Genomic DNA, 12,452 nt, shown 5'->3' with positions numbered 1-12,452 from the left:
CAGCTCACCGTTGGTGATCGATGCGAACCCATGGCAAGCATACTATTCGTCCAATATTATTATGATGTGCCTTTCCCAACAAAAATCTTAGTCATCACGATAGCAAATCTCAGTCGTTTGTTTGTGCACAATTTATAAAGAAAACTAATCAATAATAGGAAAACATATAAAAGACAAAAAAAATAGCAATTATAATGGTCCATTATAGTTGTCACAACTTTCTCTTACCTAAGTGTTACAAAATACAATGAATAATTAATATATATATATATATATATATATATACACACGAGATTAATCAAAACTCGACATGCGAATGTCAATCCATCATATCTATCACGTCAATATATAATAAAATATAAAATAATCTTTAAATAAAAAATGGTTGAAAGAATATTTCACGTAGAGAGGACAACCACACAAGTCCTTTTCTCTCTTATTTTTATCGAAACCTTTGGTTATAAATACAAAATTCTTCGATTATGATTAGATTCTTCTCTCTCATCTCTCGACTTTAGTTATTGTTCAATTTAAAGGTTTCGTTTCTGATTATATCTCCTTAAAGTTTGTGTTATTAAATGATCATCATATCAAGATAAGATTTAGAATGGAGACATAATTGAATTGTCTCCGAAATCCAAATCGATGATAATAATTGTTTTATGTATGGAGGATTATTATTATTGTATGTATTTGTGATGCTTAATGACAAGATTAAACCGGTGGGGGAAAGATACTTTAACGACAACTCGACCATAATACTTCCTCTGTTTTCCCATTGCCACACTCGATGGCAAATAAACCGGTGGGGGCCATTGCCATCATCGATTAAAAGATCAATAAGATTCGCCCGAGCTGCCTCCCCCCATTTCTTCTCATGTAATTTGATGGGTTGGCCATTTCCTTTTGCAATCATGTTCCAATTAATATATATATTTAATCCGTCTCATTAGCAAGTGGATTACGCTTTTATGGGTGTATTATTGGCGGAGACCTCCGAGGTTGGCGACGTGGGCGCATCATGTCCATGCATGCAAAGCCTTTTTCCTCGTGATACGTGCCGTTCGACCCATCACACGTTGCCCTTTTCTTTGTCTAATATTTAGCCTCACCGACCAAATATTTTAATAACTCCCCGATTATTTTATCGGAGGAAGACAAGCTTAAGTAATCATTAGAACATTTCGTGGGAAATGATGCAATTTTCTTACAAATTATGCGTTTAATTGAAATTACAACATATCGAAGGCCCATGAGCCCGGCCCATTATGCCTATGTATTATTTCAAGCAAACACAGATTTCTCTAAGGTTATCATAAATTATTTACTGTAATTAGTTATCTTTATATTCTATACTTTTATTAATTATATCAAGTTTTTTATACTTATGAAATTGAAATATTTAACTTCGTTTTTCCTTATGATTGACAAAAATATGAGAATTTATCATCGAGCTTGACTCTGCCTCACTTCGATTTACCACTAAACATATACGGGATTTTCGTCAAAAGAGTTGAAGACACGAATGATATAATGATCAAAATATTTCACTTTTATATATTAAAGATATAATATATATTAAAGATATAATGATCAAAATATTAAAGATAACTAATTAATAATATTTAATTACAGCATGATAATGTAGACTTATATAAGCTTTGTCTTATTCTTTAAAGCTTGTCATACCTGATCGGATCGGATCAAATCGATCCGACACATTGTTGGGCCGACTCGGGCCTGTTGGCTATATGTGGAAAGGGAGGGCATGGAAAGCGCCTGCTGTGTGTGGAAAGGAATGAACACCCAAGTGGGACCTACTTGCCTAACGATAGGGACCCAAAACTAATTGAGAGTCGTCCAGCCATGGGGTCCACGAAATACACCAGTACATAATCCGCCAGGCGGTGACCCACCAAACCGACATGAGAAACATTATAATGTTATGGCCACGTCAGCCCCCAAATGGTCAAATCGAACCGGATTAGGCGATTGGGGACTGATTTAATGGGATTTGGGTCACTAAGGTCCTGTTTGGGGGGCTTAAGTGAAGACAGAACACAACTTACGAGGGTCTTAAGCTTAAAAAAGCTTCAGTTAGGGGTCCATTTTACGAAATCGCCCCCGGGGTCGGTGGCTGGCAAAACTAATGGAGCAAGGAAAGCACGGTCATATTGCGTTTATAATTACCGCACTGCCGCCGGTGGGGCCCCCTGGCGACCAATTGGTGAAGTCCTGAAACGGAATCTTTCTGCCCCACCGCCGCGTTCACACCTGGTAGGGTCCCACCGTCACCACCATGGCGCCTGTCCGTTTGATTTGTTGCGCGACTTCAGACGACGTCGTGGGGCAGCATGAAGCATCCACGCCCCGAGGACGCAATCGTCGCCGTCGGTATCACATCATAAGCCGTGGTGTAGATCCATCCGTCCGTTCCTCCCCGGAGACCCGGCGCGCACTATAAATGCGGAGGCCCCGCCGGGTTGCCACTGACGACGACCAGACGAAGACCATAATTCGGCGAAGTGGACGACGGCGATGGGGAAGTCGTACCCGGCGGTGGGCGAGGAGTACCAGAAGGCGGTGGAGAAGGCCAGGAGGAAGCTCCGTGGCCTCATCGCCGAGAAGAACTGCGCCCCTATCATGCTCCGCCTTGCGTACGCATCGTTCTCTTCTCTTCTTCTCTTTCTGTTCTCTCTTGCATAAGAATCGATCACCATCGTGTCGGGGTGTGGGGACCTTCTATCTCAGTTGGCACTCGGCGGGGACGTACGACGTGAGCACGAAAACGGGAGGCCCGTTCGGGACGATAAGGTTCTCGGCGGAGCTCGCTCACGGCGCCAACAACGGCCTCGACATCGCCCTCCGGCTCCTGGAGCCAATCAAGGAGCAGTTCCCCACTCTCTCCTTCGCTGACTTCTACCAGGTTCTCCCCCCTTTCGATCTCCCTGTCCAGATCTTTAAACAAGAGGATACGGCGCTTTCAACGCTTGTTTTGCATTCAATTACTTGGCAGCTCGCCGGAGTCGTCGCCGTCGAAGTCACCGGAGGGCCGGAGATCCCTTTCCATCCCGGCAGAGAGGTATCAAACACCCGCGCTCTCTCTCTTGCTAACACGAAGAAAAAAGGGTAAAAGATTAGGGTTAGGAGTGATCGGGTCGGCGGTTATGGATCTACTTCATTCGTCCTCAACTCTTCCTGGAATTGGAAGTGGAGAAATGACGTAATTATAAAATCATATAGTTCCCCAAAACTAACGGAGAGTAAGATTTGGAGCAGTAAATATATTCTAAGGAGGTTGCGCGTATTAGATGTGCGGTGGCGTTATTCCTTCTGGTTTGCGAGTAAATCTATTGGAAAGGTTGTATATCATTGATATGATTCCTCCAATTCATCAATCATGAACAATGATATGAAAAATATGAGCTAAAATAATTCAAGCAAAATGTTTAAGTCATTTGGACCTATTAATATCATGGTTTTAATACTCCAAAAATTTATATTGGGATCTCTATCGTTGAAACATATAATCTTATTTATCATAATATCGTGACGAAAAATATAACACATGATATCACATGTTGAATTAGCATCAAAATAATAGACAAAAAGATAATTTTAATATCTTTTTGTTTTCAATACGTGAGATATTGAAATTATCTTTTTACAATAAAGTTATTGGAAACGAAAATGGTGTTAAAATTATCATTTTGCTTATCGTTTTTAAATCGATCCATGTCATATGTTATATTTTACGTCAATATGGTTGACAACATTAGGATAAGTAGAGTTATTTATTTTATTTTTAAAACTATAGAAAACTTAATATAAATTTTATATATACATAGGTGACGATGCTAATAGGGTTCAAGTATAAAGAGTAATATGTAATTAATCCTCAAATAAAATTTTCAATCCAAAACATATAAACTTATAATATCAATGATAATTTTATTAAGTTAATTATTGTTTATCCGATATAAACATCAATTCAGAACTAATCGAAATCCTATTGATATCCATACAGTTGTCATAAGTTTCTTTAATTTTTTTCCCACTTCCATATCGATATTGCATAGAACTTATAATAAATATTATGGTATGTAATACGTAGATGAAGTCGAGTTCCGTGAAGCAGACTTCTGTTGTGCCGATCTCGGATTTGACTCTATCAGACGTTCGTTCGAATAGGATGGGACCCTTAGACTCTTGAGACATTCATTCGCAAGAGTTTAAGTGACGATAAAGCTTCCAGAGAGCAGATTTAGTGAAGGATACCTGAACAAGATTTGGTCTTGTTTTGCATTGATGATCTTGTTTTTCTGTTTCAGGACAAGACCCAACCTCCTGAGGAAGGCCGCCTGCCTGATGCCACAAAAGGTACAGCTTTAGACAAAATGTTTCAGGACATTCAAAATGACCCTCCAATGTTCCTACTTCTCATGCTGCATTTTTGGGGATATCATAAAATTAGTTCTATTTAGATGTTTTGTTCGCTTGGTTCAATTTTCAATCATCATTATATAGACTCTTTCTCTGGCTTTTGCATGCGTCCTATTGAGTTTTGTTGATGAGATGCCACAGTAACCTTATTTTGCTGTACAAAAAGAAAGAGATGATCAAATTTGTTTTTGATGGGCTTTCGGTCTCACAGGTTCGGACCACCTCAGGGATGTGTTTGGCCACATGGGTCTCAGCGATCAGGATATCGTTGCACTCTCTGGTGGCCACACGCTGGTAAATCAATATTTACACACTTCTTTATCGTCGCAGCATTTCGTTCGCTAGACCTTTTGTTATCTAATTACTTTGCGTGCGATGGCACCTTCTGATGTCTCAGGGGAGATGCCACAAGGAGCGCTCCGGGTTCGAGGGAGCTTGGACTTCCAATCCTCTTATTTTCGACAACTCCTATTTCAAGTAAGATTTATGTCGCCTCCTCGACATGTGCATGTTCTGATGTGTTCCTCTTCTCTGTATATGTTCTCATATGTCCGGTGGCAGGGAGCTCCTGAGCGGCGAGAAAGACGACGTCATCCAGCTCCCGTCCGATAAGGCTCTCCTCACCGATCCTGTTTTCCGTCCCCTCGTCGAGAAATACGCTGCCGTATGCGCTCTCGTCTGATCTTTTTTTTTTTCTCTCTAGTTGCATTGTGTGCGTTATACTGATCCGACGTCCTCACCCTTAGGATGAGGATGCCTTCTTTGCTGACTATGCTGAAGCACACCTGAAGCTCTCCGAACTAGGGTATGCATCGAAGCGTTTCTTGATCAACAAGTGCAGGTCTTACGGAAGTAGTTGACTTTTGCCTTACGTTTGTTTTCGTTTTCAGATTTGCGGAGGACTAGATCGTTCGTCCATACATGAAGTCACTTCAGTAAGCATATTTCCAATAAACCTTTCCGAGTGTTAATGCATGGATGTCTGGACACATCGAATGTTTCATATGTTTCTGCTCTCCGTTTTCCCTTTATGAATTTCACATGAAAATTCTGATTCTCGGTTTGTGGTTAACACATCTTCAATCCACATGTGGTATAACAATTGATATCAGAAATTTCTCCCGAAAGTTGCACATTCGTCATGACACGAACACTTGTTATATGTCTAAATTATGATCACAAACTACTCAAAATTTGAATTACACTGTTTTCCAATCCTAGTTATGAACAAAATCATAAAAATATGGAAGCACATCAGGTACGGTCAGCACTAGCGGAGCTCTGGCTGGGTAAAGGAATCACTAGAATAAGCATCGGGTCCAGGATTGTTCAATGCGTCCAAGTAAACTTCACCAAAGAAATTGTTGGGTTGTGTGTTTGCCGGAGCGTGCTCCAGTGCGATAGCCTCTTGGATCTCCTTGAGCACTTCGGACATGGCTGGCCTGTTTCTCATTTCCCGGTTGACGCATCTCACTGCCACTTCTGCAACCTTCCACACTGACTGGATGTCAGTGTAATCATCCCCAAGTGATGGGTCGATGATAGCCTCGATTTCTCCGCTCTCACAATGAAACTTTGCCTGTTTACAGAAATTTAGTAAGACTACTGCCACTAAAACAGGGTCAAGCGACTATTTCTAAGAGAACAGGACGGATTCTAAGAAATAAAAATTGACATCGAGCTTGTAAAAGAATTGGGAACATGTAAGTCCACTGACTTTTAACTGCCATTGCAGCTGCCTCAGATGTGTACGACAAAGAAATGGTAATTTGGTTTGATAGTTGGCCGTTAATCAGAGAATTAAAAGTTGCAGAGAAATTTCAAACAATTGTAATTAATTAGTAGCAAGGTGAAAGTGGTGCACTGACCCACGGACTTATGTTTCGGAAGCTCTCGCCAAAACTTGTGTTAGATATCGGCTCTTGACCAGAAATAAGCTCCAGAAGGATAATGCCATAACTATAAACATCACTCTTTACTGTTAATTGCTGTGAGGTGTAATACCTGCACATGACGAATAAATTCGTGAGGCCAGAATCAGTTGGGGAGCAGAAGATGAAAATATTAAACATATTATGCCGCCATGACTTCCCAGATGTAACTAATTCTTGGAAACCTGTGGCTAATACAAAAATTCCTGATTCCTCCTCATGTCATTATATCTTCGTGACATTAAACTTCATGACTTGCTCATGTATTTTGAGTGTACAAGAAATATAATTGTTATAGTGAGTATTTAACACGCTAGTTGTGCGGGAAGAAGGCCTTACTCAGGGTCTAAGTAGCCCAAAGTCCCTCGAACAACGCTTGAGACATGGGATTCGTCTGCAGCAGGCTTTGAAAGACCGAAATCTGAAACTTTTGCTCTCATGTTCTTGTCCAAAAGAATATTGCTGGTCTTCAGATCCCTGTGGATTATGGCCGGAGAACAGCCAGTATGGAGATACTCAATGCCTGATAAATGTTATATGTAAGTTCCCATTGTTATCATACTACTCCAGAAGATAAATCAACGGTCTAGATAAATGATAATTTATTTCTCAAATGGAACCTTTTGCAACATCTTCAGCAATCTCAAGACGCTTAAGCCAACTAATATGCTGTCTCTGAGATGCAGAACCTGCAAAGATTAAATAAATTATTGTACTTCCAAATATTCATAACGTAGAAAATATGAGACTCGTACCGTGAAGGTGCTCTTTCAAAGTTCCATTATGCATAAACTCATAGACAAGGATGTTCTTCCCCTCTTGCTGGCAGTAACCTAGAAATTGTACCAGGTTCCTGTGATGTATTCTGGAAAGCAGGGACACCTGAAACAGGCCTTTTTAGTGTGATGATTTGTGATAATGGCTTTCAGAAATTATCTCTACAGTTAAACAATGAACTTGCCAAGTGAACATAAACAAAACCACGGGGTACACAATCCTGACCAGCATGGAAATCTTGTTACAGTGGTGTCTGAAAATTACTCAATTACACTAAGGCTATACCCTAGAGACTCACCTTCTATAGATATCGAACAAATTTTAAGATGTTCCAACATATTTGACTCTAGTGTTCTCCCCTATTAAGCTTATGGTACCACCACTACAATGACTTCTTGGATCTCAAGTAAAAACCAAATTGACTAGCATCATTCATGACTGGTGGGAGATATGTACTTGTCCTCATGTATATTTAAGAAATCATTGTAAACGGAAGTCTTCGTTCATCGAACTTGTGAGTTGTGACAACTATGTGCAGTTAGCTACCAGGATCTTTTTCCCATTGTTGAAGCTAGTGGAAAGTATGTCACCAAGTGATACACAGCATGACACATAATAGTATTACTTGTCTACCTGATTATTTATATAGGTTACCTCAATTGAGAATTGCCGGTTCCCCTGACAAGAATCATTTGTAAGGACTTTCACAGCAATTTCCTTTCCGTTTGTCATCTTTCCATAATATACAGTCCCATAACCTCCAAAACCAACTTTTTTTGCAAAATTCTCTGTGGCACATTTAATTTCGGACAACATGTATCGATGGGCTACGTCAGTACCAAGTTCACTGAAGGAAGCACTTTGCTTCTGAAGTGGTAGGACAGTGGCAAGATCATCTGAGACACGAGTTTTCACCTTCAGTTCGCTGATAAATTGATGACCAAATTAAAAATCTTCAACGAGTATGAAGCTATACCTTTTCCTGAAAGTAACTCTCTTTTTCTGTGTGCAAATAAGTAGGCAAGAACAGCCGCAAGCAGCACAGAAAATCCAACAACACAGCACAACACAATTATAATGTGCCTCTTGCTATTTTTTTCCCCATCAAGATATGCATTTCCAGAGTACCTGAAAAACATATCAGGCAAAGAGATTGTTGGAAAGGAAGAAATAAGAAGTTGCCAACACGGCGAATGAAAAAGTAATACTTACATAAAAACAATATTTTTGCCGAGAAGACCAGTGGGCACTGTTCCGGACAGCATATTGTTCTGCACATACCTGCAACCATCAGTATTCTACTCTCAGTTCATGCAGTAGCTGGCATCCGGCAAAACCATAACAAAAGACAGGATATGGTAGAAAAAACAATCATGAGTTTATGATTTAACGGAGGCATAAGGTACAGAATAAACAATAGAAGTGTTTTTTATTACAGAAATTACTTGAAGATAACTTAGAATGACCAAATTCAAATTCAGCTACTTCTTGGATCTAGATGCTAATTTATTGTATAAACCAGCCAAAAAATAGTGTATGCTTTAAAACTGAGAGAAAGGACTTACAGTTCCTTTAAACTTGGTAGGCCCACCAATGATGATGGCAAATCACCAGTTAACTTATTGTTCTCAAGGTGACTACAAATAAGAAAAAACCAAACTTTTAAAGCATAATGTTTTAAAAGGTACAACAACTGAATTTTCTAACTATTACATGTCTTTCAGATTCAAGCATCCACCAAGTTCAGGTATTGGACCAGTAAGCATGTTCCCATCAAGCCACCTGCAACATTTGAATTTGGGATAGTTACAAAGAAGGAAGCTTGTGCCTCAAGAAACATAAATAATTAAGACATCAAAAAGGAGTAAGTTGTATTCAAACTTACAACTCGACCAAGCCTGTTAAGTTAGCAAGTTCCAAAGGTATATCTCCTGTCAAATTTTTCTTTGATAATTCACTGTTCATGCAACAAGCTATTATTAGCACGAACTGAGAATGGATCTAATTTTATAGAGTACATGCACAAATATAGGTAGAAAAATATCAACAAAGTACGGAGAAAGTGATACCAATACTAATTCAGTACATTGAAACAATTCTTGGTTGTGGATCTGAATTACATTGCACCCAGGACCATGGAGCTGGTAAGCATGGATCCCCGCCTTCTTGCGCCCAAACTGCTTGTGGGTAATGTGATGTGAAACTTTGCATGGTTGATGCTGCAATGCAAAAAAGAAAGAAACAATATTACAGATGCAGCCTGATGAAAAACACAGTTTATATCAGCTAATGAAGAAAACGATATCCATATATACCATCCATTGAGCCATAATGTATCTCCATGTACTTGTAAATCTCCAAAGCATTTAAGATGGGTCCCCTGGATGAATCATTAGTTTGCTTAAAAGCAAACGACAAGACAAAAGGGAGGCTTATATTATATGATCCTGGTTCATATAACCGATACTTCCCTTGAGCATTTTCTTGGACATTCACAATGAGACGAGTTAGTTCCTTATTCCCTGGAAGCACTAGCTTAAATTTCCTAATTTCATTCACTCCTAACTCTTCAATTTCTGCAAAATAACAAAATGCCCAACCATACCCTGGAAAACCATTCAAGTTAAGCCGATAGTTCAAGGTTCCATTTTGCCCCACTACAGCTGTTTGCATAACCTTTACAGGTGGCCTTTCATCATTATTGACATCTATAGGCATAGCAGTTGATATTCTTTCAGTTCCAGGAGCAACATCGACAAGGTAGTTTGGCCTCTTCAAAGAGTCAGATTCCCAAATTCGATCGTAAGGATCATCTGGGTACCTGTAAGCATAGAGAACATGTTATCATTGTAGCAGTTAAAACCAAGAAAAAAAATCCTTCACCACCAGAGAACCAACCCAGCTAAACAATACACGGAAATAAAACCAAAATGGAGATAGCATAGGAAGGTGCAATGTTTGAAAATCAGAACTATGGCAGAATCATTTTAGAAGGAATATCATTTTTCTTGTATATAGTTTTTCTTCTAAACCCAACCTTAAGGTGCTTTTACAGTTCATATAACGTAACAAAGCCTATTATGCATGTTGACTCGTAGGTCTGATCATTTCATATTCTAGAATACTTCCATTTCCTCAATATATACCTTAGAACACATGCACATTTCTCCGTGATAACTAATGCTTGGTGATCTGAGTTTTTTTTGTTTTTTCATGACACAAGATTCATAATACATTCTCCAAAGTCTGCATTGTTGCATGATGATTAGGTTGGCGAAGATAGGATTCAGTTTTAACATTGGGAGAATGCATGGAAAACCAAAATTATATTCAATTAACTTACCCAATAATTTTAAACAATTATGAAGCATAACAAATACCTGATAGATCCATTATTGTCAGCTCCAAAATTTAGTCTTGCAGATAGACTCAAGAAAAACTGAGTTTCAAATTCTGTGTGATAGAGTGAACCATTGAATTGCCGAAGCTCGATGGTAGAAATAAAAGGCTGTCCAGTTGTAGCATTAGACAAACAAATGCTAACTGTAGGAAACGAAGCTAGGATAACGGCCTCTTGTGTCACAATGGCTTTCTCATCGTAGATAACAATGGTTGACCAATGACTTGCACCAATTGAAATGTCAAATTTTGGATAAACATTACTTCTGTCAAAGTTCCCATATAAGAAGCTTGTTCGCACGAGGTACCGTGTCCTGATTGTGACATTGAATGTGTAGCAGTACTTTCTATTATCTGCTGGGAAGTACCGCACTGTCTTATATTGCTTGCGGTTCTCATTTGGAACTGATATATTAGCTGCTTCACCATAAATAAATTGACTATCAGGTGTCCACACCAGTCCAATATCATCAGTATATGTTTCGCTGCCTCCACAGTCAATACTGACAAAACCTGTCCAGCAATAACTATGCACGTAAGCTACTAGCTTTTACATTTTGGAAACATGAACATATGCTGCTTTTCATGAAAATGATCTCACTTCAACTTTCTTATATGAATCTGTACAACCAGAGTTAATAGAGTATCCAATGGTGTAGAATGAAAAGTGCATTCTTATCACAAACATAATCAGAAATGTGCTGAATGATAACTTTTCAACAGAGAAGATGGTCAGCAAAAAGAAGCAAAAGTATGGAAAAGTGTTACCAAATTCACCTTACATTACACTTTGCGATGAAGGCAAACTCGTAATGTGTCGTTTGGCATACAAGTTTCATATGGGAACAAAGCTAGCATACAAGTTTAACAGTTCAAACAATTAGGTATAGCCTTCGTCCCCAAAGAATGGTTGGCTTCTGCCTCTGCCAAGAAGGCTAACAAGCTCCATCGCATTTGAAGGAGAACTGTTTTGCTAGAATTGACCAGTTTCTTAGTTCATTTTGTTATGGATCTTAGATGCGTTCTCTGTTTCTGTTCTAGACGCTCTTCTTTGTTCAGATCTGTCCACCAGCTGCTCGCCGCTGGTACGATTGTCTTCTTTCATCAAGTTAGCGTGTAACGACATCTCAGTATAGCAGAGCCAAGTGAAACAGGGCTTGACATGAACGATCGAAGCTCGGCTTCAGCAGATCTTGGTAACATTTGACCTAATATCTAACCTAAACAATGCAAACAACTTCCGGAAAAGCAACTTTGACCGGCACGATGTAAGAAGATATACCAGGCATCTGAGCACTGCAGACGACGAAGAGGAGGAGGAGGAGATTGAAGACGACGAGATGAACGAGCCTCGCCATTCCCCAAGCCAGGCCACATCGCACGCCGGCTCGCTGCAAGGGCGAATGAAAGGAAAGCGGAAAAGGGAGGGAGAAGGGAGCCGATAAATAGACGGAAGCTGTAAAGAGGGTTCGAAGTGGGAAAGAATGAAAGGGAAGGGGAAACGAGAGTCGATAAATAGGCGGAGCCTGTAAAGAGCATTCGAAGTGGGAAAGAAGGAAAGGAAAGGGGAACCGAGACGATAAATCGACGGAAGCTGTAAAGAGGGTGCGAAGTGGGAAAGGATCGCCGCTCCGCTTGCCTTTAGCTTTACAGCGAGGACACGTGACCGTCCCTCAACTTGCGGTGACCCGATCTGCTTCTCTTTTACTCTCGCCCTCGGTTGTCACCTCACTTCAGTCACTTCACAGCGCTTTGTATCCGGTCACGTTATGGCGAGCTTACCTCGAAGGATCAGATTTGCCAAGGATGAATGATTGAGGAGGTGATGATTTCTCCATTTAAAGCTGACGGTCACAAATGCGACTGACAGTTGAGGAGATGTATCTGAATGAGTGTATTGTT

At 39.9% G+C, this 12,452-nt stretch overlaps 2 protein-coding genes across 2 annotated transcripts; one reads left to right on the top strand and one right to left on the bottom strand.

Moving 5' to 3' along the window:
• The first annotated feature begins 2,475 nt into the window (after positions 1-2,475).
• Positions 2,476-5,501, top strand: LOC103989729 (L-ascorbate peroxidase, cytosolic). The gene is made up of 9 exons (XM_009408674.3): positions 2,476-2,657; positions 2,752-2,926; positions 3,017-3,082; positions 4,332-4,380; positions 4,655-4,737; positions 4,841-4,920; positions 5,005-5,107; positions 5,190-5,248; positions 5,334-5,501. Exons 1-9 carry the CDS (start codon positions 2,539-2,541, stop codon positions 5,347-5,349), a joined length of 750 nt encoding a protein of 249 aa, XP_009406949.2. The 5' UTR covers positions 2,476-2,538; the 3' UTR covers positions 5,350-5,501.
• A 36-nt stretch (positions 5,502-5,537) lies between these two features.
• On the bottom strand, positions 5,538-12,176 carry LOC103989728 (probable LRR receptor-like serine/threonine-protein kinase At1g67720). The gene is made up of 15 exons (XM_009408673.3): positions 11,833-12,176; positions 10,532-11,063; positions 9,467-9,972; positions 9,238-9,370; positions 9,037-9,108; positions 8,865-8,933; positions 8,717-8,788; positions 8,364-8,432; positions 8,128-8,279; positions 7,806-8,047; positions 7,130-7,256; positions 6,995-7,063; positions 6,714-6,897; positions 6,312-6,447; positions 5,538-6,022 (listed from the first exon to the last, which is right to left on the bottom strand). Exons 1-15 carry the CDS (start codon positions 11,906-11,908, stop codon positions 5,714-5,716), a joined length of 2,748 nt encoding a protein of 915 aa, XP_009406948.2. The 5' UTR covers positions 11,909-12,176; the 3' UTR covers positions 5,538-5,713.
• Between the last annotated feature and the right edge of the window lie 276 nt (positions 12,177-12,452).

Source organism: Musa acuminata, chromosome BXJ1-6 (genome assembly GCF_036884655.1).
Source record: "Musa acuminata AAA Group cultivar baxijiao chromosome BXJ1-6, Cavendish_Baxijiao_AAA, whole genome shotgun sequence".
Taxonomy (NCBI): Eukaryota; Viridiplantae; Streptophyta; class Magnoliopsida; order Zingiberales; family Musaceae; genus Musa; species Musa acuminata.
Note: the sequence above shows the minus strand (reverse complement) of the source record. Positions and strands in the feature narration are given on the sequence as shown.

What these genes read in the sequence shown, in the direction of transcription:
- LOC103989728 (XM_009408673.3), bottom strand. Translation starts at nt 11,908, where the DNA reads ATGGCGAGGCTCGTTCATCTCGTCGTCTTCAATCTCCTCCTCCTCCTC. An exon ending in CTACCAAGTTTAAAGGAACT is followed by an intron (nt 8,433 to 8,716) that starts GTAAGTCCTTTC and finishes TGATGGTTGCAG; the next exon opens with GTATGTGCAGAACAATATGC. An exon ending in AGAGTTACTTTCAGGAAAAG is followed by an intron (nt 8,048 to 8,127) that starts GTATAGCTTCAT and finishes CTCGTGTCTCAG; the next exon opens with ATGATCTTGCCACTGTCCTA.
- LOC103989729 (XM_009408674.3), top strand. Translation starts at nt 2,539, where the DNA reads ATGGGGAAGTCGTACCCGGCGGTGGGCGAGGAGTACCAGAAGGCGGTG. An exon ending in CCTTCGCTGACTTCTACCAG is followed by an intron (nt 2,927 to 3,016) that starts GTTCTCCCCCCT and finishes ATTACTTGGCAG; the next exon opens with CTCGCCGGAGTCGTCGCCGT. An exon ending in CTTTCCATCCCGGCAGAGAG is followed by an intron (nt 3,083 to 4,331) that starts GTATCAAACACC and finishes TTTCTGTTTCAG; the next exon opens with GACAAGACCCAACCTCCTGA.